The sequence below is a fragment of the Bombina bombina genome, chromosome 7 (genome assembly GCF_027579735.1).
Source record: "Bombina bombina isolate aBomBom1 chromosome 7, aBomBom1.pri, whole genome shotgun sequence".
Lineage (NCBI taxonomy): Eukaryota > Metazoa > Chordata > Amphibia > Anura > Bombinatoridae > Bombina > Bombina bombina.
Genome location: NC_069505.1, coordinates 171,878,769 through 171,904,994, shown reverse-complemented (window position 1 = coordinate 171,904,994; position 26,226 = coordinate 171,878,769). Strand labels below are relative to the sequence as shown.

Sequence of the window (26,226 nt, the reverse complement as noted above, 5' to 3'; positions counted from 1 at the left end):
GCTGGTGAAGTTTGAAGGTGGTGGTGCACTAGACCACACCCCGTGAAATAAAGCCCCACCCCTCTGATAGATGGCTCCGCCCAATAATATATATATATATATATATATATATATATATTTCTTTCATGTAATTAGCAAGAGTCCATGAGCTAGTGACGTATCGGATATACATTCCTACCAGGAGGGGAAAAGTTTCCCAAACCTTAAAATGCCTATAAATACACCCCTCACCACACCCACAATTCAGTTTTACAAACTTTGTCTCCTGTGGAGGTGGTGAAGTAAGTTTGTGCTTTGATTCTACGTTGATATGCGCTTCGCAACAGGTTGAAGCCCAGTTTTCCTCTCAGAGTGCAGCGAATGTCAGAGGGATGTGAAGAGAGTATTGCCTATTCGAGAACAATGGTCTACCTCTAGGGGATCTTTTTCATAGGCTCTCTGTTATTGGTCGTAGAGATTTCTTCTCCTACCTCCCTTTTCAGATCGACGATATACTCTTATATACCATTACCTCTACTGATTCTCGTTTCAGTACTGGTTTGGCTATCTGCTTTATGTAGAGGAGTGTCCTGGGGTAAGTATGTCTTATTTTTTGTGAGACTCTACGCTATGGTTGGGCTTGGGCACTTTATATGTAAAGTTCTAAATATATGTCTATAAACTTATATTTGCCTTGATTCAGGATAAACGGTATTCCTTATTTTCAGACTGTCAGTTTCATTATTGGGATAATGCATTTAATTATTTTTTTCTTACCTTGAAAATTTTTTCATTTGGCCATTTTTCCTGCGTGCTGTTAAGCTCGCGGGGGCGGGAAATGTTTCTTTTTATTTCGTTATTTTTTGGCGCTTTCTTTTTTTGGTGCTAAAAATTTTCGTCATTTCCGGCGCAGTAATTTTTCACCGGAAGTTGTATTCTATTACGCATGTGTATTCAGACATTTTTTTGCGCCAAAAAAATGGGGCGTCTCTTTTACTCACATTATTTAAACATTTCTCTTCATTGCTTCTGGTTGCTAGAAGCTTATTTTTTTGCATTCTTTCCCATTCCTGAAACTGTCATTTAAGGAATTTGATAATTTTGCTTTATATGTTGTTTTTTCTATTACATATTGCAAGATGTCTCATCCCGACCCTGGATCAAAATCCACTAATGAAGGGGACGCTTCCGGGCGGTTGCCAAGATGGCTGACTTATTTTGAAGCTGTGTAGACAAGCTGATAAAACCGTTATATATCAGCGGATTGGGCTCTCATCTGCTCTTAATTTTCGCATATAGTGTTTCAAGAGTACCTTGCAACACGAGGAACTACATTGGAGACCCCTTTTTCCAGTTTTAAAGTACCGGAACGGTGAGCCTTTAGCGGCGGAGTGAATATCTCTGTGGCCTGCACCTAACCCCCCCGGAGAACACCGGGTAGAGCAGCTATTTCAGCTGCAGGTTGATCTAACACTTGATAATCCTGGCAGCACATCATACCCTATACTGTTATCAGTTCTAACTGTTGGGCCAGCGCTGAAATAATACAGGGGAGATCATGACAAGCATCATGGCAGCAGTCGACAGATGGCAGGAAGCGGTGTTACGATTGCTCGATGTTCACTTCTTGGAGCTAGAGCAAAAGCTGTACAACCTCCTTCTAACCAAGCAGCAAACCCCAAAAAATCTGACGGACACCCAGTGTGATCACCAGGCACAGGCCCTAGGAGATGCCGACACGATTGCTCCACATCGGAACCAGGTGCTTACTCACCTCGACAAGAGTCGTGGAGAGATCATGCCCATAGCTGCCGGTTCTATTCCCCCAAAGCTTGGGCGAGATCGCCGACCTGCTAAGAAGCAGAAAAGAGTATCAGTAGCGGGGATACGGAGAAGGTGCTCTCTGGGGGCCTTGTGTCGGCTGAAGTTACTTAAGAAGAAACATGCGGCTAAGATGGCGGACCCTAAAACGCTGCTACTAAATCAGTGTAAACAGAAGAATTTGGGCGCTTCAACAAGCAGTCCGGTCTCTGATACCCAGAATAGGAGTGTTCCTCTAATGTATATGCGGTTTCAGCTGCTCCCGGCACCGCTCTGTGTTAAGGATCTGCATATGCCAATTCTCCCGAAGCCGCAACTTCCTAACCTAGCTAGACCAGAGAGCCGTAGGTGGAGGGGACAAAGGAACTTGCCGAGTATGACACTTATACTGTCTGCGCTAAAACAGCAGCGTCTTGCATTGTGTTCTCATCAACAGCTGCTAGACTATGTTTGCAGGGCGGCTGCCATCCAGACCATGAAAATAGGAGTGGGGTGAAAAGTTTTCTGTTTATTTTCTGCCGCACAACTGCAGTGGATGCAAATTTATTGAATGATGCCATGTACTTTTCAAACTGCTGCATGTTAAACTTTCTTTTAGCAGCTTACCTCGTGCAATTCACCCTCCTATAAATACTTTCTATAAACTCTAATTATAGTTTAATGATGGCTGCTAAGCTTGATGTACGGGAGTAAGGTGGGTCTGCAAGTTGGGTGTGCGGTTCTTACGATTGTAGGCAGTGCTAGTTTAATAATCTGCCCTTCGAATATTAGTAGCTGCTTTTGTCTGCATTCAATCTAATGTCTTATTGCCGAGTTTAGCAACAGCTAATTGTTAGAAGGATTTTATTCTATGCAATATACTGGGCTTCTGAAGTTGCATTAACTATATTTACTATCTCACTGGGACCCCCCCTCCCCAACTAATCTATAGCAGCTTGCACTAGAGTACTTGGGGACATTAAGAATTATTTATCATGATCAGTGACAAACTCCCTTTTTGTTTTGCTTTCGTTATAGCGGGAGATCCATATTTTACTTCACATCTAACCTTAACCATAGCTTCCCTAAAAGTTCTGAAAATGGAAGTGGGCTTAAATCTTTGGAGATATTGGGGGTTAATCTGTGTCATATTACACCAGCCTAGGTTTTGGTTCTATCATAATATTTTCCATTCCTGACTATGCCCCCAATAGTTGTATTATTTATATATACAGTCCAATCGTCCTCCACTACAGAAACTCCATGCCTAGTTGCCCAAAGGTGGATCTTAAATATTATCTAGGGGATTAATTTATACTGTTTTAGTGGTTAACACTGATGTATGGTTTGTGAGTCTGTATTATCTGTGCTGCACCAGACTTTGGTCATTATAGGTTTACTTATTATAAAAAAAAAAAAAAAAAAATCCACTAATGAACAGACGTTGCCTGATGCTGGTTCTACCAAAGTAAAGTGCATATGTTGTAAACTTGTGGTAACTGTTCCTCCAGCTGTAGTTTGTGAAAGCTGCCATGATAAACTTTCCAATGCTGATTGTGTCTCCATTAGTAATAATCCTTTACCTGTTGTTGTTCCTTCAACATCTAACGTTCAGGATGTTCCTGTTAATGTAAAATAATTTGTTTCTAATTCTATTAGGAAGGCTCTGTCTGTTATTCCTCCTTCCAATAAACGTAAAAGGTCTTTCAAAACTTCTCACATTTCAGATGAATTTGTAGGTGACCGTCATCATTCTGACTTATCTGATTCTGATGAGGTTTTTTTCTGGTTCAGAAGATTCTACTACAGATATTGATTCTGATAAATTCTCATATTTATTTAAAATGGAGTTTATTCGTTCATTACTAAAAGAAGTTTTGATTGCATTAGATATGGAGGAATCCAGTCCTTCTGATACTAAACTGCTAAACGTTTAAATTTTGTTTATAAGCCTCATGTATTAATCCCGGAAGTTTTTCCAGTTCCTGATGCTATCTCAGATGTGATTGCTAGGGAATGGGATAGTTTGGGTACTTCATTTACTCCTTCTCCAAGGTTTAAGAAATTGTACCCTGTGCCATCTGATAGATTGGAGTTTTGGGATAAAATCCCTAAGGTCGATGGAGCTATCTCTACCCTTGCTAAACGTACTGCTATTCCTACGGCAGATAGCACTTCGTTTAAAGATCCTTTGGATAGGAAGATTGAATCTTTTTTAAGAAAAGCTTATTTATGTTCAGGCAATTTACTTAGACCTGCTATATCTTTGGCTGATGTTGCTGCAGCTTCAACTTTTTGGTTGGAGGCTTTAGCGCAACAAGTAAAAGATCATAATGCATATAGCATTGTTAAACTTCTTCAACATGCTAATAACTTTGTCTGTGATGCCATTTTTGATATCATTAGAGTTGATGTCAGGTATATGTCTTTAGCTATTTTAGCCAGAAGAGTTTTATGGCTTAAATCTTGGAATGTAGATATGACTTCTAAGTCAACTTTGCTTTCTCTCTCTTTCCAAGGTAATAAGTTATTTGGTTCTCAGTTGGATTCTATAATTTCAACTGTTACTGGAGGGAAGGGAGCTTTATTGCCCCAGGGCAAAAAATCTAAAGGTAATTTTAGATCTGCTAAACGTTTTCGTTCCTTTCGTCAAAATAGAGAGCAAAAGCCCGACAATTCTCTTAAAGGGTACGGTTTCCGGTTGGAAACCTAATCCAGTCTGGAATAAATCCAAGCCTTCCAGAAAGTCAAAACCTGCTCCTAAATCCGCATGAAGGTGCGGCCCTCATTCCAGCGCAGCTGGTAGCGGTCAGGTTACGATTTTTCAAAGATGTTTGGATCAATTCGATTCACAATCTTTGTATTCAGAACATTGTTTCACTAGGGTACAGAATAGGTTTTAAGGTAAGGCCACCTGTGAGAAGATTTTTTTCTCTCACGCATTCCAGTAAATATAGTGAAGGCTCAGGCATTTCTGAAATGTGTTTCAGACCTAGAGTTAGCTGGGGTAATTATGCCAGTTCCAGTTCTGGAACGGGGTCTGGGGTTTTATTCAAATCTATTCATTGTGCCAAAGAAAGAGAATTCTTTCAGACCAGTTCTGGATTTAAAAATATTGAATCGATATGTAAGGATACCAACATTCAAAATGGTGACTATAAGAACTATTCTGCCTTTTGTTCAGCAAGGGCATTATATGTCTACAATAGACTTACAGGATGCATATCTGCATATCCCTATTCACTCAGATCACTACCAGTTTCTGAGATTCTCTTTTCTAGACAAGCATTACCAGTTTATTGCCCTTCCATTTGGTCTAGCAACTGCACCAAGGATCTTTTCGAAGGTTCTAGGTGCCCTTCTCTCTGTAATCAGAGAACAGGGTATTGCGGTATTTCCTTATTTGGACGATATCTTGGTACTTGCTCAGTCTTTACATTCTGCAGAATCTCACACGAATCAACTTGTGTTGTTTCTTCAAAGACATGGTTGGAGGATCAATTTACCAAAAAGTTCTTTGATTCCTCAGACAAGAGTAACCTTTTTAGGTTTCCAAATAGATTCAGTGTCCATGACTTTGTCTCTGACAGAAAAGAGATGTCTGAAATTGGTTTCAGCCTGTTGAAACCTTCAGTCTCAATTCTTCCCTTCAGTAGCATTATGCATGGAGATTTTAGGTCTCATGACTGCTGCTTCGGACGCAATCCCTTTTGCTCGTTTTCACACGAGACCACTTCAGCTTTGTATGTTGAACCAGTGGTGCAGGGATTATACAAGGATGTCACAAATAATATCCTTAAATCCCAATGTTCGATCATCTCTAACTTGGTGGATGGATCACCATCGTTTAATTCAAGGGGCCTCTTTTGTTCGTCCAACCTGGACTGTGATCTCAACAGATGCAAGTCTTTCAGGTTGGGGAGCTGTATGGGGATCTCTGACGGCGCAGGGGGTTTGGGAATCTCAGGAGGCGAGATTACCAATCAACATTTTGGAACTCCGTGCGATTTTCAGAGCTCTTCAGTTCTGGCCTTTTCTAAAGAGAGAATCGTTTATTTGTTTTCAAACAGACAATGTCACGACCGTGGCATATGTCAATCATCAAGGTGGGACTCACAGTCCTAAAGCTATGAGAGAAGTATCTCGGATACTTGTATGGGCGGAATCCAGCTCCTGTCTAATTTCTGTGGTTCACATCCCAGGTGTAGACAATTGGGAAGCGGATTATCTCAGTAGCCAGACGTTACTTCCGGGCGAATGGTCTCTTCATCCAGAGGTTTTTCTACAGATTGTGCAAATCTGGGGTCTCCCAGAATTAGATCTGATGGCCTCTCATCTGAACAAGAAACTTCCCAGGTATCTATCCAGATCCCGGGATCCTCAGGCGGAAGCAATGGATGCGTTGTCAATTCGTTGGAATTATCATCCTGCTTATATCTTTCCGCCTCTAGTTCTTCTTCCGAAAGTAATCTCCAAAATTCTAATGGAGCGCTCATGTGTACTGCTGGTGGCTCCAGCATGGACCCACAGGTTTTGGTTTGCGGATCTCGCTCGGATGGCCAGTTGCCAACCTTGGGCACTTCCATTAAGGCCAAACCTTCTATCTCAAGGTCCTTTTTTTCATCAGGATCTCAAATCATTAAATTTGAAGGTATTAAAATTTAACGCTTAATTCTTAGTCATAGAGGTTTTTCTGACTCAGTGATTAATACTATGTTACAAGCTCGAAAATCTGTCTCTAGAAAGATTTAATATCGGGTTTTGAAGACTTACATCTCTTGGTGTCCTTCTCATAAATTTTCCTGGCATTCGTTCAGAATTCCTAGAATTTTACAATTTCTTCAGGATGGTTTGGATAAAGGTTTGTCTGCAAATTCCTTGAAAGGACAAATATCTGCTCTTTCTGTTCTTTTTCACAGAAAGATTGCTCATCTTCCTGATATTCGTTGTTTTGTACAGGCTTTGGTACGTATCAAACCTGTTATTAAGCCAATCTCTCCTCCTTGGAGTCTTAATTTGGTTTTGTCAGCCTTACAGGCTCCTCCGTTTGAGCCTATGCATTCTCTGGACATTAAATTACTTTCCTGGAAAGTATTGTTTCTTTTAGCTATCTCTTCTGCTAGAAGAGTTTCTGAGTTATCTGCTTTTTCTTGTGAATCTCCTTTTCTGATTTTTCATCAGGATAAGGCGGTGTTGCGGACTTCATTTCAATTTTTGCCTAAGGTTGTGAATTCTAACAACATTAGTAGAGAAATTGTTGTCCCTTCATTATGTCCTAATCCTAAGAATTCTAAGGAAAGGTCGTTACATTCATTGGATGTAGTTAGAGCTTTAAAATATTATGTTGAAGCTACTAAAGATTTTAGAAAGACTTCTAGTCTATTTGTTATCTTTTCTGGTTCCAGGAAAGGTCAGAAGGCTTCTGACATTTCTTTGGCGTCTTGGTTAAAGTCTTTGATTCATCATGCTTATGTGGAGTCGGGTAAGTCCCTGCCTCAAAGGATTACGGCTCATTCTACTAGGTCAGTCTCTACTTCCTGGGCTTTTAGGAATGAAGCTTCTGTTGATCAGATTTGCAAAGCAGCAACTTGGTCTTCTTTGCATACTTTTACTAAATTCTACCATTTTGATGTGTTTTCTTCGTCTGAAGCAGTTTTTGGTAGAAAAGTACTTCAGGCAGCTGTCTCTGTTTGATTCGTCTGCTTATAATTTCAGTTTTTTTCATTATACAATTAAAACTTTTTGATTTGGGTTGCAGATTATTTTTTTCAGCGGAATTGGCTGTCTTTATTTTATCCCTCTCTCTCTAGTGACTCTTGCGTGGAAGTTCCACATCTTGGTTATCTGCTATCCCATACGTCAATAGCTCATGGACTCTTGCTAATTACATGAAAGAAAACATAATTTATGTAAGAACTTACCTGATAAATTCCTTTCTTTCATATTAGCAAGAGTCCATGAGACCGACCCTTTTTTTGTGGTGGTTATTATTTTTTTGTATAAAGCACAATTATTCCAATTCCTTATTTTTTTTATGCTTTCGCACCTTTTTCACCCCACTTCTTGGCTATTCGTTAAACTGAATTGTGGGTGTGGTGAGGGGTGTATTTATAGGCATTTTAAGGTTTGGGAAACTTTGCCCCTCCTGGTAGGAATGTATATCCCATACGTCACTAGCTCATGGACTCTTGCTAATATGAAAGAAAGGAATTTATCAGGTAAGTTCTTACATAAATTATGTTATATATATAAAATAAGTAATAAGTGAGCGGGACATATGTATAAATTATACATACAGTATGTCCCCCTGCCTTATTACCTATTTCATCCAATTACATGTACCTTATAATATGGAATCAAAAAGAAAAACTGAAATCAGGGCCAGAGGGCAGTATCACTCCCAGCATGGCTGCTTGCCACATTTCCAATAATAAATGTGATCAAAGAGTTTAACTATTACCTTGCCACTGATGCTACAAGAGGCATGTCAGGAGATATGGTCAGCCATACAAAGTTTGGTGGATGGCTGGAGAAGAAATATACATAAAATTATTCACACAGCCATAACCAAATCATCACTAAATAGTTACTTTCCCTGTGGAATCTATACAAAGCAGTTAATAACACATAGTGCAAATAAATGCTTTATTTGAAAAATGTTATCTTGTATATGTCAGTTTTTAAAATACAAACCCCCCCCCGATCATTTATCACCATCAGCCATGACAACAAATACAGGATCAACCAGTATCATGTATTATAGTAATGCTTGTTGCAAGTGAATTATTAACATAGGCATATAGACCTACCATCAGGAGGGCAATGTCAAAGACTACCTCACAGAAGATGGAGAGGAGAAATGTACCACTTTTATTTGACCTAAATAATCACACATGGTCCCCAGTCAGCGGATCACACTCTATACAGCACTTCCCACGGGACTTAAAACTGCAGTAAAGTTGTAATGAATAGAGGGAAATAAAGTCTACCTCCAGCACTGCCATACACAAATCCGGTGAGACAGGAGTTTAGAGTGACCGCACCGGTTCCACTTGTCACTGCTGGAATGTGCGTAGGAATTCGCTGGGGAACTGGGAGGTAGCCTGGCAAATGAGATCCGGATTGAGGACCGAGCCTCCTCTGTTGGTTTGTATAATGATGGAGAATAAGAAAAGAGTCAAATCCAATGCAGGGATTGGACTCTTTTCTTATGCTCAAAACATTATACAAACAAACAGGGAAGGTTCGGTCTTGACAGGAATGATTTTATCTAGTAACTAACCCACCACGCTGCGCTCAGAAGCTTCCTAAACACTAATATGCTTTATATACTGTGTTGACTCTGAGCACACGGTATATAAAGCATATCTGTGTTTGTTTATAAAGTTCCTGAGCGCACCGTGGTGGGTTAGATTCTAGATAAAATCATTCCTGTGTAAGCATGTAACTTTAGCAGGCTCTAAGGGGGAGTGAGATAACAAGCACCGCTTGGGTTACTTACCTTTCACTCCTCCAACTCTGTTGCCATCTCTCTGTGAACTCACAAACCCAAACCACCTCACGCTGGCCAGGCTCCTCCTCCCGCAAGCCGTCATCACTTACATGGCTCTCACTCGCACAGTCAGAACTGTGCGATTAATAAGATATGGGGCTGGGTTGGGAGGGGGCGCTGCAGGCACTTAAAAATAAGTGCAAAAAGCTTGAAGCCTATACTTCTATCTATCGCACGTGCAAAACCACACAAAAAAATTAAATGGACTGGAAGCCTTTTTAAGGAACCATTTTTAATTAAATAAAATATAATTTTTCCAATAGGTAGCTATTGGAAAAATGATATTTATTCAGCCAAAAAGGTTTTTTTCCCCTCTCTCTCAGAGGGTTCATGTGCACCTGTGCTCCTATAGAGGAGCCTCCACTGCAACTTTTCTTTTGCATATATATATATATATATATATATATATATATATATATATATACAGGGAGTGCAGAATTATTAGGCAAGTTGTATTTTTGAGGATTAATTTTATTATTGAACAACAACCATGTTCTCAATGAACCCAAAAAACTCATTAATATCAAAGCTGAATAGTTTTGGAAGTAGTTTTTAGTTTGTTTTTAGTTATAGCTATTTTAGGGGGATATCTGTGTGTGCAGGTGACTATTACTGTGCATAATTATTAGGCAACTTAACAAAAAACAAATATATACCCATTTCAATTATTTATTTTTACCAGTGAAACCAATATAACATCTCAACATTCACAAATATACATTTCTGACATTCAAAAACAAAACAAAAACAAATCAGTGACCAATATAGCCACCTTTCTTTGCAAGGACACTCAAAAGCCTGCCATCCGTGGATTCTGTCAGTGTTTTGATCTGTTCACCACCAACATTGCGTGCAGCAGCAACCACAGCCTCCCAGACACTGTTCAGAGAGGTGTACTGTTTTCCCTCCTTGTAAATCTCACATTTGATAATGGACCACAGGTTCTCAATGGGGTTCAGATCAGGTGAACAAGGAGGCCATGTCATTAGATTTTCTTCTTTTATACCCTTTCTTGCCAGCCACGCTGTGGAGTACTTGGACGCGTGTGATGGAGCATTGTCCTGCATGAAAATCATGTTTTTCTTGAAGGATGCAGACTTCTTCCTGTACCGCTGCTTGAAGAAGGTGTCTTCCAGAAACTGGCAGTAGGACTGGGAGTTGAGCTTGACTCCATCCTCAACCCGAAAAGGCCCCACAAGCTCATCTTTGATGATACCAGCCCAAACCAGTACTCCACCTCCACCTTGCTGGCGTCTGAGTCGGACTGGAGCTCTCTGCCCTTTACCAATCCAGCCACGGGCCCATCCATCTGGCCCATCAAGACTCACTCTCATTTCATCAGTCCATAAAACCTTAGAAAAATCAGTCTTGAGATATTTCTTGGCCCAGTCTTGACGTTTCAGCTTGTGTGTCTTGTTTAGTGGTGGTCGTCTTTCAGCCTTTCTTACCTTGGCCATGTCTCTGAGTATTGCACACCTTGTGCTTTTGGGCACTCCAGTAATGTTGCAGCTCTGAAATATGGCCAAACTGGTGGCAAGTGGCATCTTGGCAGCTGCACGCTTGACTTTTCTCAGTTCATGGGCAGTTATTTTGCGCCTTGGTTTTTCCACATGCTTCTTGCGACCCTGTTGACTATTTTGAATTAAACGCTTGATTGTTCGATGATCACGCTTCAGAAGCTTTGCAATTTTAAGAGTGCTGCATCCCTCTGCAAGATATCTCACTATTTTTTACTTTTCTGAGCCTGTCAAGTCCTTCTTTTGACCCATTTTGCCAAAAGAAAGGAAGTTGCCTAATAATTATGCACACCTGATATAGGGTGTTGATGTCATTAGACCACACCCCTTCTCATTACAGAGATGCACATCACCTAATATGCTTAATTGGTAGTAGGCTTTCGAGCCTATACAGCTTGGAGTAAGACAACATGCATAAAGAGGATGATGTGGTCAAAATACTCATTTGCCTAATAATTCTGCACTGCCTGTATATATATATATATATATATATATATATATATATATATATATATATATATAATACATATACGGGAACCACTCTGCTAAAAATGCAAAGGTTTTTACACAAACACATCCTAGAGCCACACCCTGATATTTTCTGGGTTTATGGTTTATTGATAAACATTTTTAATTTTTATGTTATTTTATCAGGAGAGTAACTCTCTCCCTCATACCTGGGATTGAGATTGAATCCTTAGTAGAATATTCTTTCCAAAATGCAGCCTAAAAAATATAATAGAAAAAGAAAATTGTTATCATGATCTTTTAAATCTAAATTATAAATGTATACACTTTTTTTAAAAAATGTTTTATTATTTTTATTGAGGATTAGCTTATATTACAAGTATAATGCAGTACAAATAGATTTACACAGATATCAACTCACATATCACAGTAAATTGTATACATATAAGACTATAGGTTCATATAGATATACCAATAGAAAAGCAAATAAAGAAAGGCAAACAATAATATTTCTCAACAGTATTACAGATATTCACCTACTCAAAGAGCAACTAGATATATATTGTACTCAATAACTCTATTATCCTCATTTTTATTTATTGGTAGAGGTGAATATATTCATACTCATCCAATCAAAGAGGCTACTCTTGAGCCACAACACTTTAATGGAATGCTATGTAGAGGAGGAGAACAGTATAGTCAAAAACTCCCTTGATTACAAGTAAAATAAAATCTGTGGCAAAGCCTTCAAACTGGCACATTAGGACACTTATTGGCCCTATCTTGATCCTAGAAGCTTTAAAGAAGGCAACTAAAAGACATTTAAGAATTATACTCAGTAAGCAAGTAATGTTGATCAGTCCTGCTGACCTAAATAGGGTAAGTAGAGTCAACACTATGGTATTATGCAAGAATAAGAAGCATCAAGGGAGTAGGTGGAATTGTGGTATGGACAAGAAAAACAGCATATGTAGCCCTCCTAGACTAGGAGGTTCATTCAATGGGGAGGGGGGGAGGTGGTGGTTTTCCTAATGAAAAAATATAGAAAACAGTAACAATCTGTAAAGTAAATGGAAGAAAGATGAGGTAGATTATATCCCTAGGAACTCTGAGGGCTGTAGGGGTTATTTTTACTTAAACTAAAATATACTAGAGGCATAACCAACTCAATGAGATGAGATGGGGAAAAAAGGCATGAGTATCTATTTATTAGCTATACCCCTATTTTAGTCTAATTAGGAGGTGCGACTGTGCATAAGGAATCCACAGATAGAGCGAGAAGCTTGACATAAAGCTAGATGCTTAGGTAAAATAATAAGGCATGTACAAATGTTATAAATGTTATACATGTGTCTTAAGCTAATACATTTAGGTAAAAAGGGAGTAACCAGCAGATATTATCTTATTAAACTTTGGGTCTATAGCAATTCCATATGTAAGATGGATACCAAAGAGTTATATACAGAGAAGTGTAAAGCAGTAATCTCCAGGAATTATACTGGATAAAACCAAACATTAGTATTTGTTAAATGCTAAATAATAAATGTTACACTAAACTGCTCCTATAGTCTGGAAAAGGTGTATTTACCATGTCTTATGGGAGAGTAAAAGACCAGTGTGTTTTAGGTATAACTTAAGCCATAAAAATAAATCTCCATAGGTAAAACCTATAAAGCCATACTGCCTCGGCCGCTGGCAGTATGACAACATGCACTGGCACAAGTCTTCTAAAGACCCAATATACTATATATGTATATTAGTGTATAGCAATGGGGACTGGAGTTATGCCAATTAGGAAAAGCTTAGTAAGTACATGAGGTGTGTATAAACCCAACTAATACTGAACCAACTAGTCACAGTGAAAAAACAAAAATACAAGCAAAACAGTATGTAGGTAACATTCACAATAATAACATTTTTAGTTCTGAAAGTCCGCGGAAAACAAGAAATGTGCTCTTTATGCGAATAGCTATTTGTGCGAGTCATGTTGATCCTCCAGGTAAGATAGGATATCCTACCCCACACAGGTCGCCTCTATCTGCTCTATTCGGCTAAACCTGAGGCCAAAAAAGACCTTCAAGATTTCAGAGCCTAGAGACAAATGGTTAACTTCCCTCTCCCACACTATGCTATTCTCACCAATGAATTCCCATAGATCTGTATAAGAAGGGATGGTTGGGATCTGCAAAGTCGACAAAACTTGCAGCCATATTTCTTTCCGGCTTCTGACACGCATGTTATCTGTAGTCTTTTTGTGTTCCTGAACCTTGTCTGCTGGGCCTAATGTGAGGGCCGGGTTAGTTATGGCTATACTGATTTAGCTGAGCCTCACGGAATTGCTGTCTTGCTGGGCCATGCTCACAGTTGCGGCAGCTTCATTCACAAATACCGGCTCCGGAATAACAGGGACCGAGTCCCTCACACAGCTAGTTGGTGTAATGTTTGGGCATACGAGACCCGTAGCACAAGTATGCACATCTTCAGCTGAAGCAGATCTATGATATGTATATTTCTGAGAGGTACAAGAAACCCCGTGCTTGAAAGCGTTAGTCAGAAGTCCTTCAAGTGGTGGTGCTCCGCAAGGATACAGCGCAGGGTCTCCATAAAGCTATTAAAACTTGCCTTATTTTGTGGTTCAGGTGTCAAGGCTATTATGTAGAGGGGATAAGCAATAGTTGACCGCAGTCTTCAGCATAAGCCCGGGGAGTTTGTTTAGCCCGCTGTCACGAAAACACAACAATGGCCACCAAACACTCGATGTGAGGACAAGCCTCTGATCTCAACCCAACACTGCCACTCCGTTAATCAAATTAAACACTCCTCAGATGCAGGGTAAAAGTCCATACGGTTATCTAAGGGTCTTTTAAGGTTTAATTGTAGTATAAGTGCTGTCCATGTTCAATTATAAAAATATTATTACCGGAGCAGTATGAGTGTTTTAAGATGGCCGCTCCTCTACCATACAGTGTGAGGGCTGCAAACATTATAAGATGGCTTTGTGTCCTTTCAGTTCTTCTCTTCTCCCTCAAATCCTCCAATACGTGTCTCACTGAGTTTACATACTATTTTGTAAGATTTTGGGCATTACTGAGCGATCTAGTATGTGGTTATTTATATTATATGAGCAGAGCTCAGTCTATGTGCAACCGCTCAGATGCCCAGCTTGCTCCGCCCCCCAACGTATACACTTTTAACTACAAATTGATGTTAAACAGTCTATTTTACTGTTGTAGCAAAAAAAAAAAACAACAACTAATTATTGCAATATGTATTATCCATCTATTTACCTGTTATTTTTTTACACTACATTTGTACTTCCTGTCACAGCCCTACAAGGAGGAGGAGACCTTTGCAGAAAGGTTTATCTTAGCCTGATGACATAAACCTTCTAAGCTAGTGAATAGACTAGATCAGTGATTTGCAACCTTTTTTTTGCCGTGGCACACTTTTTTACATTAAAAAATCCTGTGGCACACCACCATCCCAAAATTTTACAAAATCACACATTGTAGCCTAATACAGGATATATATATGTGCTGTGCTGTCATGCCATGCCTCCTACAAACTATACATGACATATTGACATTCATTCACAAACAATCATAATGATTGTCTATGAATGAATGTCAATGTCATGGTTGTAAATGATGCCTGATGAGCCGGTCACATACCTCCCAATATTTCAAAATTTGAAAGAGGGACACCCCCGCACTGTTGTCAGTCTGCCGCGGCACACCTGAGGATCTCACACGGCACACTGGTTGAAAAACACTGGACTAGATAACAGGGAGTCAGATTTTCTCATGTCCAGAACTGACAAAATAAAAACTTAGGTTTTCAAAATTCTCTGCTCTGAACACTGAGAATTTCTAAGGGCTAATTTTGCAAGAAAACAAGTAAGTTATTTGCTGTTTTTTAATACCATCTGTTTCTTTTTATATTTACTTTGCTTTGACATATTTGTTTTTACAGGGCATTTCTGTTGTCTTGCTATATAATAGCAGATCAGCCCAGCTCAAGTTCAAACATGTTTAAAACAAATTAAAGGGACAGTCTAGGCCAAAATAAACTTTCATGATTCAGATAGAACATGTAATTTTAAACAATTTTCCAATTTACTTTTATCACCAATTTTGCTTTGTTCTCTTGGTATTCTTAGTTGAAAGCTTAACCTAGGAGGTTCATATGCTAATTTCTTAGACCCTGAAGCCCACCTCTTCTCAGATTGCATTTTAAGTTTTTCACCACTAGAGGGTGTTAGTTCACGTATTTCATATAGATAACACTGCAAGTCTGTCAAAAGAACTGAAAAAAGGGGCAGTTTGCAGAGGCTTAGATACAAGATAATCACAGAGGTTAAAAGTATATTATTATAACTGTGTTGGTTATGCAAAACTGGGGAATGGGTAATAAAGGGATTATCTATCTTTTAAAACAATAAAAATTCTGGTGTAGACTGTCCCTTTAGCATCTTGTTTGCTGTAATTGCTTTAGCTAAGCTCCACCCAACACTTCCCTCATTTGGAGGAGCCAATCTGGGCTTAAATCCACAGCTGACAAGCCTAGTTAGTCTCAGTCATATTTTAAGAATAGAATGCATTGTCTTACAGATGTTATCTGCTGGAGCCAATTAGGGACTGTTATGTAGCAGAGTTAGCCTTGAGAATCTGCAGTGTGCTTTTTCAGTTCTAAGTATAAGAAAAACCTCAATTTTCAGAGCTAAATTAAATGTCTGGAGCACTACATAACAGCAAAAGTATAACATTCTTGCAAAACTGCTGCCATATAGTGTTCTAGAAATGGGCCGGCTCCTAAGCATACATCTCTGCTTTTCAAGAAAAGATACAAAGAGAACGAAGAAAAAATGATAATAGAAGTAAATTAGAAAGTTGTTTAAAATTGTATATTCTATCTGAATCATGAAAGAAACATTTTAGGTTTTATTTCCCTTTAATTTCAATTTAAACAGTGTTTTCTGAACACCTGTTATTGTGTATTTTTCAAATCCATTTAAATGACCAATGCATTGAGTTGAAAAAAAAAATTAACAAAGAGAAAGAGAAATGAAAATTACATTTTACCTAGAAGATAACAGTAAATAATGATTTGAAACATAATTTTCTACTCATAGGGTAACATTTCTAGCTCAGAGATATCAGAAAATTCGCAAATGAAAAAATGGGCTAAATAAATAATGAAAAATGATTGCAAAGCTGTTTTACAACTCATAAGTAAACAATTTATATTAAAATCTCAAGATGTTTACTGTCCCTTTAAAGGGACATGAAACCCAATTTTTTCTTTCATGATTGAAATAGAGAATACCATTGTTTTAAAAAAAGTTTCCAATTTACTTCTATTATCAAATTTGCCTCTTTGTTACGTTATTCTTTGTTGAAGATATATCTAGGTAGGTAGTGTGCACATATAGTACTGAAGACATGTGCACACGCCTAAACTTAACTTCCTGCTTTTCAACAAAGGATCAAAGGAAAATGAAGAAAATTTAATAATTTAAGTAAATTGGAAAGTTGTTTAAAATTGTATGTTCTATCGGAATCATGAAAGAAAAAAAGGGGGCTTTATGTCCCTTTAAGTATACAAAGCAAACCATACCTATTTCAGAGCACTAATGTTAGAGCTGTTTATTTCCTGCCTGGCTTTCAGTAAACCTGTAATTGTCCCTTTAAATAAACATGACATTGGCACAACACTTCTATAACCTGTGACATGTCACCTGTAATTGTCCCTTTAAATAAACATGACATTGGCACAACACCTCTATAACCTGTGACATGTCACCTGTAATTGTCCCTTTAAATAAACATGACATTGGCACAACACCTCTATAACCTGTGACATGTCACCTGTGATTGTCCCTTTAAATAAACATGACATTGGCACAACACTTCTATAACCTGTGATGTCACCACTCGTTCTGCTGACACTTGTTTATTATCTGCAGTCACACTGGTATTTATTTGCATGTTAAATAATTCAATGCAAATTACTGTTGCATCTTGGTCCTCAAAGATTTCTCGTGCTTCCTCATAGTTGCAGAGTTCTTCATTACATTCCCTCTCCAGATTCCCCGGGACAAACATCTCAAAGTCAAACTGATTGTACAGCAGACGGCGTCTGAAGAAGCTGCTGGCATCTTCCTCGTTTGTAAACACTGAATAAATAGAGCAGAATATTATATTAATTATAGTCATTACTAAGCTTCTACCTTTAGACCTGTAGCCATTAACACTTCTTTATTATGAGAATACTTAACTTCTTGTTTGCTGCAGTTGTTTTTCAATAGCTAAATTCCACCCGCTACTTGCATTATTAGTTGAAACCAACTAGGGGTTGAGTCTGCAGACTACAATGCTAGCCATGATCATTATGTTAGTATAAAGGTCATTGTTTTTGGCTAAAGCCAATTGGGGAAATATATGTAGCATGGTTAGCCTTAATAAGTCTGCAGCATGTATTTCTAACTCTGAAAATTAACAAAATCCATAATTGTCAGAGCTAAATTCCATGAAAATAGGGGGGAAATAAATTAGTATAGGGTACTAAATATTGAAAAGTTGTTTTACTATGCATAACTACAGTCTAGTCAAAATTAAACTTTCATGATTCAGATAGAGCATGAAATTTTAAGCAACTTTCTAATTTACTCCTATTATCAATTTTTCTTTGTTCTCTTGGTATCTTTATTTAAATGTAAGCTTCGGAGCCAGCCTATTTTTGGTTCAGCACCTGGGTGGCGCTTGCTGATTGGTGTCTACATTTATCCTAAGCTTACATTCTTGATTTTTGAATTAAAGATTCCAAGAGAACAAAGAAAAATTGATAATAGGAGTAAATTATAAAGTTGCTTAAAATTGCATGCTCTATCTGAATCATGAAAGTTTAATTTTGACTAGACTATCCCTTTAAATTAAGCTGATTACTGTCCCTTTTAACAAGTCATTAAACATATTTTCAGAACTAAAACTTTTTTGCTGGAGTATAAATAAAAAAAATTGGTATAAAAAGGAACATCAAAGTAATTTTGTTTCATATATGCATTAGTTTATATCAATAAGTAATTCATTGTATAGAACTAAATGCAAAATACATGTATTACAAACATTTACATTTTGTAAATTTGGTCTATTTTTTTAAATAGGTCTAGGATTTCAAGCTATAAATTACTTGAAATCCTAGACCTACGGAGCATTCCTAAAATCAGGACAACATAATGAATTTATTTGGAGGTATTATCCTTTAGCTACACTAGCTTTATAACACTTGGAAGACTTGTTATAAAGAAAACAAAAAAAAAAAGGTTTATTTTTTAATTTGAGTCCCATTTTTTGGTATTAAATTCCTATTTATTGTTATTTTATGTACCCACGTAGGATATCACAAGAAAGGCTTGTTTATTAAAAAACAAACAAAAAAAAACGTGTATCATATGTATGGGTACACTTAAAGGGACAGTGTGCTTCAGAATTGTTATTGTTTAAAAAGATAGATAATCCCTTTATTACCTATTCCCCAGTTTTGCACAACCACCATGGTTATATTAAATATACTTCTTACCTCTGTGATTACCTTGTATCTAAGCAAATCTAACTTGTCTATAACAGTTACTGTTTAGACTGACTTACATTGCACTTAGCGCTTTCATGACAAATACCATTATCTCAAAAATTAATAAAAACAATTTAAAAAGGGTTAATAGCTATATGGTATATGACAAGGTATTTGACTACTGGAAAGGCTATAATGGCTTTAACGGTATATATACATATATATGCTTATATATACACTTTGGAAACCTTTCCAGTCAAATACCTTAAAAAGATGAAAAATAATTTTTAATTAATTTTAACATTTAATAGTGTGTTTTTTTTTTTTTTTACTGTAAATATTTAACTTTTTATTGTTCTTCACTTGTATAAAAAAAGGAAAAATGTAATAATAATAAAAATAAATATCTATACTATCTATCTATCTATCTATCTAGTATATATATATATATATATATATATATATATATATATATATATATATATATATATATATATATATATATATATATATATATATATACAGTATATATAGATATCAAAATAACAAGAGTATTGCATTGAGCAATGATACTTTTTTATTGGACTAACTATACATTTATAAGTTGACAAGCTTTCGGAAGAGTTCCTTCCTTTATCAAGTCTTAAGCAATACTGACCAATTCAATGGGATTTACAGATTATATCTTAAAACACAGAATAGCTAAGAAGACAGAAAGTGCAGGGAGAGGAGGAGGTGTCATAAAAATGTATCATCAATTTTTGTAATGTACTTTCATTTAGTCAATTATATATAATAATAATAATGATTTGCGATTTATATAGCGCTTTTCTCCCTGTGAGACTCAAAGCACTTTACAAATATACCAACATAAGACATAAAAGTTAGGAGTTTCTGAAGGTCAGATAGGCGGACTGAATGCCTGATGGAAGAGGTGGGTCTTTAGCTTTTTTTAAAAGTCTAAGGACGGTGCCTCTCTGAGTGCGCACGGTAAAGAGTTCCAGAAAGTAGGGGCAGCGTGGCCGAATGCTCTGGAGCCTGAGTTTGTCCTTATTCTTGGCACTGAGAGGAGGGATGTGTTGGCTGACCTAAGTGAACGGGATGGGATGTAGGGTGTCAGGAGCTCTTTCAGGTACTGTGGGCCTTGGTTGTTTAAGGCTTTGAAGGTCAGCAGGCCAATTTTAAAATATACTCGCCATTTAATTGGAAGCCAATGCAGGGAGTGGAGAACAGGTGTTATGTGGCAGGAGCAAGTTTGATTGGTCAATAGTCTTGCTGCTGCGTTTTGTACTGTCTGAAGGCGATGGAGTTCTTTTTTTGGGAGGCCCAAGTAAAGTGCATTGCAGTAATCTAGTCTAGAGGATACAAATGCATGGATTAATGTTGGCATATCATCCGGTGGAATTAAGTGTTGTATCCTGGCTATGTTTTTCAGATGAAAGTAGGCAGATTTTATTACGGAGGAAATCTGCTGTTTAAAATATAGTCCAGCATCAATCAGCACTCCGAGGTTTCGTACCTTTGCTGAACTAACAAGTTCAGAGCCTCCAAGCTCCAGGCCAGTTGGGTGATCGTGGGATATTTTTGATGCCAGGGGTCCCCTCACCAAGAGTAACTCTGTTTTGTCCGGGTTCACTTTGAGACAGCTACAATTACATTGTATATTCAACATTCTTTACACATAGGTACACAGGTAAGCCTATGTCCACATTTTTTTAACTTTTGTATTGCCCCTGTATATACAATTTCACATCTTTATAGATATTGATTCAATGTTGATATATAACTTTATGTCAGTATATGCTCTATGTATAGCTATATATTTCCCCTGTCTGTTCTCCTACACTGGACACTGTCTGCCTGTTACCTAAGCCCCCCTCATGATTTTTACGACACCTCCTCCTCTCCCTTTTCTGTCTTCTTAGCTATTCTGTGTTTTAAGATATAATCTGTAAATTCCATTGAATTGGTCAGTATTGCTTCAGACTTGATAAAGGAAGGAACTCTTCCCAAAGCTTGTCAACTTATAAATGTATAGTTAGTCCAATAAAAAAAGTATCATTGCTCAATGCAATACTCTTGCTATTTTGATATCTAAATCTCTGGACTAACACGGCTACTCCAATCAACGTATATATATATATATATATATATATATATATATATATATATATATATATATATATATATATATATATATATATATATATATATATATATATATATATATATATACACACACACACACATATATAGCTGTATATTTATTCCTTTAGATATATAGGTATATATTTTACAAAAAAAATATCAGATATTTATAGAAATATATATATATTGATTCAAAGAGAGCACTCTCACTTCCAAAGTTTTTAAATGCCAGGGTGCAAGCAGATATGTATATAAATGAAAGAAAGCACTCTCTGGTCTTTTGGTGAATATTTAATAAATCAAGCGTGACGTTTCGGGGACACACTCCCCTTCCTCAGACCTGAGGAAGGGGAGTGTGTCTCCGAAACGTCACGCTTGATTTATTAAATATTCGGCTAACGTGTGATTAATAAGTGTTAGTTTTTTTTTTTCAAAGCGTACTCCATTGAAGTCTATGGGTAGAAGAAGTTTAGGGGCGGCCATGATATCCGAAAGCCCTTAAAGTCAGAGCGCATCAGGTTTTGCTCACGTGCAATTTACTTACAACTTGAAATACAGATGCTAACCCACCCACATTAAAAGTTTACTTTGGTGTTTGCGTGCAAGCAGAAAAACAAAATTAGAGCTGCCACTTATAAACTGGCCCATATAAAACAAAAATGCCAAAATTATATTATTAAATGATATATACAGTATTATATATCAATATAAATTGCCTATGCCACAATTTATATTGATATACTTTTGAGACATGGAGGATTTAAATCTCATCTACCATAATTTTAATGAATATATATATATATATATATATATATATATATATATATATATACACACACACACACATATATATATATATATATATATATATATATATATATATATATATATATATATATATATATATATACACATACACACTGTATAATTATAAAAAAGGGGTCAGAACTGGCCAAGAACAAAAGTGAAGCTTATAGACTTATTACTTGCCGAAATCAATAAACCTATAAGGACATTGCAAATTGTTATTGAACAGTTTTAATTTGAACAAACAAATCATTAAAGTTTCTGTGATGAGAGCAGGATGTGATGTCACTAGCATGTGGGCGGGGCTTAGGTCCGGTGTCTGTGTCGCAGTTAGTTTAGTACAATCAACCTGTCTGGATGTGTATTGCTATGCTCTGTAATAAAATAGAGTTGTACCATCATTGCTGTGTCCTGCATATGTCCTGCATCTCATGACATGGTGTCAGAAGTTCTGGACTGCGCTTCTGTTCCTGATCGATTGCAATGTCAAAGTTTACCCCACCTGAGCCTTTTGACTTCTCTCAGCCTGCAGCTTGGCCCACATGGCGTCAGCGGTTTCAGCGCTTCAGGATTGCATCCAAACTGAACAAGGAGAGTGGTGAAGTACAAGTTAATTCTCTTTTATACTCCATGGGGAAAGATGTAGAGCCAGTGTTCAATGCTTTTACTTTTCAAGAAGGGGAAGAAGTTAACTTTGATATAGTTATGGATAAACTCAGTGCCCACTTTGTGCCCAAAAGAAATGTGATTCATGAGAGAGCTTGTTTTCACAAACGTAATCAGCGTGTGGGAGAATCTGTGGAGTCATTTGTGCGCAGCCTGTATGAATTAGCTGAATTCTGTGAGTTTGGTGTTGCTAAAGAAGAGCAAATCAGAGACAGAATAGTTATTGGAATTGCAGATGCTGAAGTCTCCCTGAAGCTGCAGTTAGAGCCTGATTTAACGTTAGAAGGGGCTATTAGGATGGCCCGCCAGAGTGAACTGGTGAAAAAGCAAAGTGCTGATCTGAGGTCTGAGAGTATTGTGGATGAAGTGCAACAGTCTAGAAAAATTACTAGTGAAAGGCACAGTGTGAGCGGTAGATCAAAAGTACTGGAAAGGCCTAGAAGTGGATGGGCGCAACATGGCCGATGCACACGGTGCTACCGGGCTCATGATCAGAGTGCCATATGCCCGGCCAGAGATAAAAGATGCAGAAAATGTAACAGAATAGGCCATTTTGAAGTGGTGTGTAAAACTGAATACATTAAGGAGATGCAGGTGGACAGTGACCAGGAGGGTCAGGAAGTGTCTTTTGTGGGGTCTGTTGTGGAACGGACAAGCTCAGAGGAAGATTGGAAAGTTACTTTTACTGTAATGGGAGCCAATGTTGATTTTAAGATTGACACAGGAGCTGATATCACTGTAATGTCTTTTGCTGAATTTATGAAACTGCCTCGACAGCCCCAGCTGGCGAAGGTTACGACAAACGTCCATAGTCCTGGTGGCCGCATTGATTGTGTGGGGAAATTTCTCGCCAGCTGTGAGTACAAACAAAAAAAGTTCACCATGTGGGTGCATGTGATCCGAGGTCAGTGTGTTAACAGTTTATTGAGCAGAAAAGCAGCCTGTGACTTGGGCCTCGTGGCCAGAGTGAATGAGGTCTCTGAAGATATGTTTGGCGAGTTGGGCCTACTGAACTGCAAACCTGTCCGTATAGCACTTAAAAGTGATGCAGTCCCATACAGTATTTCTACTCCTCGTAGAATTCCGTTCCCGCTCATGCCTCAAGTGGAGAAAGAGCTCATGCGCATGAAGTCTATGGGGGTTATTGAAGAGGTTGTTGAAGCAACTGATTGGTGTGCCCCCATTGTTCCAGTTGCAAAGAAAAATGGGAAGGTGCGCATCTGTGTGGACCTGAAAAGGTTGAATGAGGCAGTGAAGAGGGAGAGATTTGTGCTGCCGACGTTGGAAGATATAGCCCCGAAGTTGGCTGGGGCGAAGTTCTTTTCCACATTAGACGCTTCTAGCGGCTTTTGGCAGATCCCCCTGGATCCAAAGTGCCGCAAACTAACTACCTTTATCACTCCGGTAGGTCGGTTCTGCTTCTGCAGACTTCCCTTTGGGATATCCTCTGCTCCTGAGATCTTTCAAAGGGAAATGAGTTCTCTCCTGAGTGGCCACGTGGGCACAGCAGTCGTCATGGACGACATTCTAGTGTATGGGTCTACAGTGGAGGAGCATGATCAGCGTTTGAGTTGTGTGCTGCAGGCTATCAAAGAGTCTGGGCTGAAGCTGAATAAAGAAAAATGTCATTTTAGGAAAACTGAATTATGCTACTTTGGGCATATCATCAACGGGGATGGCATCAAGCCGGACCCCGAGAAAATTCGGGCTATCGAACAGATGAAAAGCCCTTCTGATGTACATGAGCTGAGACAGATATTGGGCCTTGTGAATTACGTGGGCAAGTTTCTTCCAGATTTATCTACAGTTTTACACCCTATCACAGAGTTGCTTAAGAAAGATGTTGCCTGGGTCTGGGGACCCTCACAAGAAAAAGCGTTCCTGCATGCTAAGTCCCTGCTGGGGTCTGCCCCAGTGCTGGGGTTCTACGACCCTTCAAAAAAGACTGTGGTTAGTGCTGATGCAAGCAGTTATGGGTTGGGGGCTGCACTCCTGCAGCTGAATGACAACAAACTACAGCCCATCGCCTACTGTTCCCGCACACTGACGGCTGCGGAGTCAAAATACGCTCAAATTGAGAAAGAGTGCCTGGCTGCAGTTTGGGCCTGTGAACGCTTTCAGCGTTATCTAGTGGGTTTGGAGAAATTTAGTCTGGAAACCGACCACAAACCGCTAGTCCCTCTTATCAATTCTTATGACATCGACAAAACACCCTTGAGATGCCAGAGACTTTTAATGAGACTGCTCAGGTTCAATGTTCAGGCAGTGCATGTGCCGGGGAAGCAGCTGGTTGTGGCAGATACACTGTCCAGGCTCCCGCTGGCTGCTGCTGAAGAATCCTCCACAGAGTCGGATGTAAAAGTGTATGTTGATTCAGTTCTGGCCTCTAAGTCCATTTCTTCAAGGAAACTGGAAGAGATAAAGAAAGAGACATATTTGGACACAGATCTGCAAGAAGTTATAAGGTATATAAGAGATGGCTGGCCCGAGAGCCGGGCAGCCTGGATGTCTTTAAATGCTTACCAGCCAGAGAGGTCGCAGCTCACGGAGCTGGAGGGGTTGGTGCTGTTCCAAGACCGTATTGTAATTCCTGTCAGCATGAGGAAGGAGATGTTAAACAGGATTCACGATGGCCACTTAGGCATTACAAAGTGCAGAGAAAGAGCAGCTACAGCTGTGTGGTGGCCTGGGATCAGCTCCGACATTGCAAATCACGTGTCTAAATGTGCCTTTTGCCGGGAACGCCGGCCTACTCAGAGAAGGGAGCCCTTAATGTCTACTCCGCTGCCTGCGGGGCCGTGGCAGAAAATAGCTGCTGATTTGTGCGAACTGCACGGGAAAAAGTTTCTTGTTGTTATCGACTACTATTCCAGGTATTTGGAAATAGCACCCCTGAATGATATCACAAGTCAGGCCGTTATCATTCGCCTGAAGAGCTTGTTCGCCCGCTGGGGCATTCCAATGGAGCTGGTGAGTGATAATGGCATGCAGTTCGCTTCTACAGAGTTCAGTGCTTTCAGCAGGGAATATGATTTTGTACATTCCACGTCAAGTCCACATTATCCGCAGGCCAACGGAATGGCTGAAAGGGCAGTTCAAACAACAAAATTCATTCTAAAGCAATCTGAACCGTACCTAGCCCTCTTGTCATACAGGGCGACGCCCATTCAAGCCACCGGGTTTAGCCCGGCACAGCTGATGCTAGGACGCCAGATTCGCACCACTTTGCCCTCAGTGGGTGTCTTCAAGCCGCCTGGCCCTGTTCCTCGGGACGAAGTCCTTAGGAGGGATGAAGAGGCCAAAAAGGGTTATCGTTTCTTCTACGACAGGAGACATTCTGTCAGGCCTTTACAGGAACTGAAAGCGGGCCAAAGTGTCAGAATTAAACTGGATGATGAGAAGAAATGGAAGACGCCTGCTACGGTAGTGGGCCGCTCTCCAGAACCAAGGTCTTACACAGTCCTTACAGAGGGAGGGACGGTTACACGCCGTAACCGAAGACATCTTCAGCCTGTACCTGAGAGTCTGGAACCGGATACCTCAGTACCACCGCCGGTGGGATCCCCTGTTCTAAGAGAGGTGCCTTCCCCTCAGCAAGATCATAGCGGGGATATATCTTTGCCTCCAGCAGACTCTTGTTCACCATCTTCTGTATCAGAGGACAGTTCATGCAAAGTTACATCAAGCGGAAGAGTGGTGAAACTTCCGGCCCGATACAGG

General features: G+C 38.9%; 1 protein-coding gene across 1 annotated transcript in view; it reads right to left on the bottom strand.

Moving 5' to 3' along the window:
• PRRG4 (proline rich and Gla domain 4) overlaps positions 1–26,226 on the bottom strand; it is a 96,097-nt gene that overhangs the window by 30,706 nt on the left and 39,165 nt on the right. The window contains exons 3-4 of the mRNA XM_053720407.1: positions 17,328–17,491; positions 11,526–11,574 (exon numbers count right to left, since the gene is read on the bottom strand). Of these exons, the coding sequence (XP_053576382.1) occupies positions 11,526–11,574; positions 17,328–17,491 (213 nt within the window). The remainder of the gene's footprint in view (positions 1–11,525; positions 11,575–17,327; positions 17,492–26,226) is intronic.